The following is a 7,500-nucleotide window of genomic DNA, read 5'->3' as shown; positions in this document are numbered from 1 at the left end:
TTAGATACTTTCCATTTTTGAGGTTATTTTTTAACATTACTGCAGCACTTTTTCAAAACGCCTCAAGATGCTTTTTACATATTTCTAGAAAAGCGCAATTAAAAAAAATGTACAGGAGAAACTCTTTGTAAAATGTTTTTTGAAACTATATAATTATAACTTATATGAGCTTTTTCAAAATTCTTTAAAAGCATTTATTCAATAACCTTTTTAAGCTTCTAAATTAACTTATTTTGTAATAAAGTCAATTTTGATTTTTTTTAACTCAAGGTGTTTTGAAAAACGACTGTAGATTACTAGATAAATTTTTTTTTCTGTCATTTGAAAAAAAAGTAAATAAAATTATAACAAACAAAAATTTTAAAACAATTAAATTAGTAGATTAGTAACAAGATTAGTAACAAGCTTACCTTCGTTTACTGTCTTTTGAACTTTCATATTTCTTGTTGATTACTATAAAATACAAGTTTATATGTTATTTGATACTATGGAGTAAACTGAAAGATTGTTGAACCATGATAGTGATTTTCAATCCTATTAAAGGAATTTATTTTGAAATTTTTTTAATCATAAAAAATGCTTATTTTTGTACTTTTGTAAAAAAAAAAAAGAAAAGAAAATTGTTACTGATTTTTATATTCTTGTTAAAAAAAAGAAAAGAAAATTGTTACTGATTTTTATATTCTTGTTAAAAAAGAAAAAGATTGTTGTAAAAGAAGAAAAAAATCATTACTAGTTTCTATATTGTAAAAGTTTTGGTCAAAAACAAATAGCTATAAAAAAAATTAATATAAAATATTATTATCGTAAATAACTTAAACTTTAATATAATTGACTTTTAAATTAATGCACATGTTTTCCTGACCATTAGTGACAGGTGACAAATTTATAAGATTTTAAACAAAAGTTAAGACAACTAAAAGTTATGTTAATTGCTAATAATTCAAAATTTTCATAAATTTAAATTATATAAAGTCTCTTTAAGCTCTTTAAAGTTTTCTTGTTGAGTTTATATGTTAATTAACTTTGCTTGTTAAAAATACCTATATATAATTAATAGCAGCATTATCTTTTTTATTACATCTGGTTATGTGAGTAAGCTGCAGATTGATGCAGCTTTTATCTTCTGTACAAGACTCTAAGTGCAGTTTATTAAATATTAAAAAATCCTGTATTAAAAAATCCTGTATTAGGATATTTACATAAACTCTTTAAATTGAACTTAATTATTGTATGTAATTGGATAAGTTTATTATAATTTTAAGTGTAATTTTTTTTTTACTCCCAACATTTTAATTTATATAAACTTCCTGTTTAAATAACAATATATATTTACCAAATAATGTTTAAAAAAGTTTTTTTTATATTACTTACGCTTTTAGTCTAAATATAAAAGGTTTTTGTGGACATGACAATAATTTGATAACTGTTTTTATTTTATATTTGTTTTCCAACTTTATTTATTGCATTTAACTTTTTTTTACCATGTCTGTCAATCAACTTACAACTTTGAACAAATAGACCTAAAGACAACTTATTTTCACTCAAGATTTAATATACAAGGCAGGTTAAAAAAGTTATAAAAATTATTTCTTACCATCATTTGATTTGTCTTTTTGGACTTTATCTGACTTTTCATCTTTAGACTTGTGTGTTGATGTTTTTTTATTATCTTTATTATAAACCCTCCTTTGTGGACTAATAGATTTAGAATGTCTTCTTGAACAATGAGGACTATTAGATCGATGCTTTTTAGTATCTTTATGGGGACTTCTTGAATGAGATTTGTTTCGCTTTGGACTTCTTGATCGAAAACTTCTTCTTTTGGTTCTATGAAGTGAGTTACTTCTTGATCGTCCCTTGTTAATCCTTCTAGTTGTTTTATGAAGAGAATTACTTCTTGATCTCCCTCTACTTTTAAAATTTCTTTTAAAACTTCTACTACGAGATCGATCTTTTCTTTTAGTTAAATTTTGTTCATTAACCAATCTATTTGTGTACCGTGTCCTTGATCGAGTTCTTGACCGTGATCGAGATCTTGATCGTGTCCGTGTCCTTGATACTGACCTATTTTTTTCTTTTTTGCTTTGAGACAAAGATCTTTGATTTGAAGACAATTTTTCGTTACTTTTGTTCTTCTTAGTTTCAACATCTCTATCTTCATATTGGCTAACAGCGTGGAGAGAGTCATTTAATGCACCACCTGGTGTTTTGTTTTTATTATTTAAGGGTTTTTCATTAGATTTTTCAAGTATATTTTCTACTTCATTTTTTTCAACAGTAGTTTCACTAACATTTAGTCTTTTATTAATATCATAAGCTATTTTTTTAACAAATTCCATTGGATTGCTTCTCCTATCAGTTCGCTGTTCGATTCTTCTGGCTTCAGCCTCGGCATTGATACGAATATCTTCACTATCATCAATGCTTTTTTCTTTAGCAATTAATTTTTCTAAGTTAGTTTTTTTTTTTAAACTTTTATCTATTTTCTGCGTTTTACTAATTTTTGCTTTTTCAGAACTATCATCATCTTCTACCTTAGCTTTTGCTTTTTCAACTTTTCCTTCTTTTTTTTCTTTTCTATTTAATACATTTTTTTCTTTTTTAATATCCTTTTTTTTTTCTTCTTTCTTTTCAGACTCGTTCTCTTTTTTTTGTATTTTGGTTCGATCAACTACCTTTTCCTTTTCATTCTGCCATTCTCGTCTTTTATCTTTATGTTTTTCTTTATCTTTACGTAAACTTTCTACATCATTACGGTCATTTTTTTCCATTATTTTATTGCCAACTTCAATTTCACTTTTTTCATTTGGTTTGTCTTTTTTTATCTTATCTCCTTCACATTTTTCTTCCCTAAATTTTCTTTTGTCTTTCAGATTTGATTTTTTATGCTTTTCATCACTGCTGCATTCTCCAGATTTTTTTAACTTTTTTTTTGATTCTCCATTGTTAATTTCTGTAATATCCGGTACTAAAGATAATTAGTTTAATTATAAAATATAAGTTTAAACCTTTACATAACACATTTTTCATAGTTATTAATCATTAAATAGCTTATAATATAGAAAGAAATATATACTTATAGAAAAAAAAAACTTCAGTTTACTTACACTCCATTGCCTTTTTAATTCTCCCTAATACAACAAGTAACCTTAATAAAAAAATACATTTTAATTCTCCCTAATACAACAAGTAACGTTAATAAAATAATACATTTTATTACATTGATATAACAGTTTAGAAATTTGACATTAAATTCTTACATATAATGGCTTGTCATATTATCAGACTAAATGCATAAAACTCAATACTTTTCTGTTATGTTGATTTTTGTGACTATTTTTTAAAATTTTATTTGGAACTAGAATAAGCAAAACTCGTAGTCAATCAAAAAATTTTATTTTGAGTACAAAAACATAAAAAAAAAAGGAGCATGAACATCAAGTTTAATATTTGTATGGTGCTAATTGCTGCTACTAATACTTAAATATGGCTCAAAAAATATTTCTTAACTGTTTTTTAAAGCTCCTTTCTATGATTACAAATATGAGATTTTCTATAAACTCATAATTACATTTTCATTTCTTGTTTTAAAAGCTCACAAAAAAATTAAGAATAAAATTACATGATTTTCCACTTAATTGCTTATAAACACTATAAAAAATGTGGATCATTATTAGTGGAGTGAAAAAAAAGTTCCTATTTTATCACATTTGGAAAATATACAGATGTAATTAAAAGAATTTTATTAATATTTGCGTCGGTCTAATATTATGGCAAGCCATGTGTATATATTACATATATTTGTTTGAACTTATATATAAAATTTAAACAAAATATGAAAAGTTGTATGAAAATAACTCTATTTCCTTGTTTAAAAATTTCATCCCCGAATTGAAATTGAAATTTGACTGCAAATGGCTGTATTTGTAGACAGTGCGTACTGTGTACAGAAAGACATAGATCACAATTTTTTTATTTAATTAACTTCAATGTTTAATTTTATAAACTTTATATTATCATGTCATCCTACTATTTTAGTACACCTTTAGTATAAATATTTATAAAGGTATACAATATTTATTTTTTATATGTATATATATATATATATATATATATATATATATATATATATATATATATATATATATATATATGTATATATATATATATATAAATATATATATATATATACATATATAATATTTATGGGGGCTTTAGTACTTATATCGATTAAGGGTTTAGGTTTGGGCAGGTATATTTTACATATGAAGAATTTATATTATGGCAAAAAAAAAATTTAAAAACTGTTATACTTTTATTTATATTTATTTTATAATATTTATACAGGTAAGAACATAGAGTTTAAAAATCAAAAATTAAAACAAAGGACTATAATATAAATAATTGAATATAAATTCAAATACAATAACATGTTTACCATGAAACAAATTTTTCAGCTTCTGCTCCAAGAAAAAGTGTTAAATCATCCACCATTTCTTTTTCATTTCTCTTGTTTGCTATCATCACCATTATGTATTCAGGGAGTTCATCATCTAAGTAAAACATTAAAAATTTATATTTTAGATTTTTTTGATTACTTATATTTAGAACTATTATAGTAACTTGTATTGTTATTTGTCATTTTGTTTTGATTAATGGATAATATTTGGCAATTTGTCAAGGCTGTTTTTTAATTACTCTTAAAGAATTTAATAACCTGTTTAGTTTTTTTATGTTTCAAATAGTCTTGCAAAACAAGTTAAACCCAAGAAACTTCAGTACCAACAAGTTTACAGAGATGTCAAGTTAATAAATGGATACCATGACAGTTTTTGGCATAAAGTGGAAATAAGATTTTTTTTATTTGCTTTTCATATTTATCGACATTAACTTTTTTGAACTACCGCAATTTACTAAATTATGTCAAAACTACTTTAATTGAATAAATAACTTAAAACATTGTTAAAATGCTTTATTTAGTAATGTTATCGAATGTTTACTTAGATTTTGGTTTTTTAAATATAAAAATATTTGTTTATTTTTTCGAGATTTGACACAATCAAGTTTTGTATATAATTAAATAAATAAAAAAGATTTTGTTTTATTTCTTGAATAAGTATTAACAGTTTTGCAAATAAGAACTATTTTTTATTTTTAAAAATAAGAATTTTTATTTTAAGTCAGCAAGTAATAAACTAAAAACTTTAAATATTATAAGAAAAAAAAAAACAGTTAATTTTTTTACCAGCAATTTAAGTAAAATTGAATTATCTTTTTTTACAAAATAATTGATACGCTTTTGTTATTAAAATGCGCTATGAATACTTGTGTTATTTATACAACTGTATGCTTTGTACATATGTTAAATGTTTACTAGGAATTTCATTCCTAATTACATTTTTATACCAGCAATTTTATGTAAACTATTTTTTTTTTTACAAAATGATTGATATACAATTGTGTAATTAAAATGTGTTATTAACTAGAGTTATTTAAACAACTTAAATGTATGCTTTGTACATATTTTTAATGTTTAAAAGGAATTCATTTCATTAATAATTTCTACTAAAACAAAATAAAAAGTTAAACAAAAGCCTTATATGTATAAACAATAGATAACTCTGGTTAAAAAGTTGCATATTAAACAATATATAATAATGGTTGTGCTCAAATTTAAAATCAATTAGGTAAAACCTAAGCATTACATAGTTAAACATGAGAAATATATTTTGTGTATAGGCTTCCTTATTTTAAGCATACATGCTTTTAATAAACGCGCCTGTCAAGAGATAAAATCAATCACGTCGAGCTAAGTTAATTAAATGTGAAGTTTTTTAAAGTAATGTTTTATTGCCTGTTTTCGCTGTATTTCTAAACCTGAACAAATGAAACTACAAAAATAAAATTGTCTAAATAAATATTTTACATACTTGTAAAATATTTATTTATTTAGTAAAATATTTATTTTGTAAAATAAATATCTTACACGCTAAATTATTTTGCTTAGATTATCTTTTTTCAACTTTTTTTTACATTTCGTTTATCGATGTCATATTAAAACAATAGACCAATTTTTTTTTTGTAGCTGTTTTCTTTATCTGATGAAGTCTAAAAACCCATTGAAGAAGTCATTAATAAGGAATTATAAGAATTTAAGCTAACTAAGCCATCATAGCAAATGGACAATGAAAAATACTGCTCTGACTAGCAATTGCTAAAGATTATCAGAAAGAGCAATGGGATTGCCTCAAGTGTTATGCAAGATTTTGATAACCAATTATGATCACAGTCTTATTGACAAAATTAAAAACAGAAGAACAAAGTGGACCTTTTACAACTTTAAATGGAGAGTATAGAAAAATACTTCACAGTAATTTATAAATTCATTTTGTATAAAATTAAATTAATAATAAAATTAAGTTTATAAAATAATTTTCAATTAATCGAAAGGATAAAAATTAGCAGAGGAATCACAATTTAGATGTGGTGTTAAGACAGTACTGTACTGTTGATATGGTGTTCAGGAAGAATAAGTTCAGATTATTCAAATAGATATAGATACTGACATCTTCTGCATTTTCTTTTATTTTATATTATTTTACTAATGCTGATGTAGATGATTTTGAATTAAATGTAAGATATAAAACTAGATATAAGATGTAAGCAAACTCAACGTCTTGGGAGTTTGCTTATATCTTCACAATTGAGGACTACTGGAGTATTTCCTTGAACTATTTTTGCACTGGCATTTATCCATTTATAATAACCAGGTAAAACCACTGTAATACAATAAGAAATTGCTATCCAAAATACAATTAAAAATCCCACAAAGCATTTTTATGGAAAAATTTTATTACAAAAACTATTAAGAGTCAATCCACATACAACATACAATCCACATACAACATACAATCCACATACAGCATACAATCCACATACAAACATTATGCCAGAAAATGCAAACAAGCCTTACTTAATTACCAATTGAAAATTGAATTAAATCTAGTTGAAAGAGATAATATTAGCAAGGTTTATAACTATGTTAATAATAAACTGAATACCCCTAATAAAATCTACCATCTTATTAACAAATATAACAAGCTAACTTTTTGTAATATAAAAATCGCTAACATGTTATGTAACCACTTTAGAAGTGTTTAACAGAAGATTACTCTTCTACTATTGACAGTTATGTTAAGGACTCAAAAAGTATTGACATCGTTAACTTTTCTGTTGAGCCAGAAAGACATTTGATTCCATATCTCACTTAAAACTATTTACTTTTATCATACATGGTAACCTTTTGAAGCAGATTTCTGCATTTCTGATAGAAAGATCTTATTAACTCAAGATCAATAGCTCTATATCCAATCTGATCTGAATCATAAGCAATGTTCCACAGGATAGTGTGCTGGGCCCAACTTTGTTTTTATCATTTATTACTGAAATATCATCTGTAGTTAACAACCTTGAATACACAAAATAAAACTTTTTTAA

The 7,500-nt window shown here is 24.1% G+C and overlaps 1 protein-coding gene across 2 annotated transcripts in view; it reads right to left on the bottom strand.

Moving 5' to 3' along the window:
* Window positions 1-7,500, bottom strand: part of LOC100203022 (uncharacterized protein DDB_G0287625) — a 71,965-nt gene that overhangs the window by 49,333 nt on the left and 15,132 nt on the right. For both annotated transcript variants that reach the window (XM_065799321.1, XM_065799322.1), the window contains exons 3-6: window positions 4,442-4,556; window positions 3,111-3,151; window positions 1,598-2,971; window positions 411-453 (exon numbers count right to left, since the gene is read on the bottom strand). In XM_065799321.1, coding sequence (XP_065655393.1) covers window positions 411-453; window positions 1,598-2,971; window positions 3,111-3,151; window positions 4,442-4,556 — 1,573 coding nt within the window. The remainder of the gene's footprint in view (window positions 1-410; window positions 454-1,597; window positions 2,972-3,110; window positions 3,152-4,441; window positions 4,557-7,500) is intronic.

Source organism: Hydra vulgaris, chromosome 06, assembly GCF_038396675.1.
Source record: "Hydra vulgaris chromosome 06, alternate assembly HydraT2T_AEP".
NCBI classification, from domain to species: Eukaryota; Metazoa; Cnidaria; class Hydrozoa; order Anthoathecata; family Hydridae; genus Hydra; species Hydra vulgaris.
Note: the sequence above shows the minus strand (reverse complement) of the source record. Positions and strands in the feature narration are given on the sequence as shown.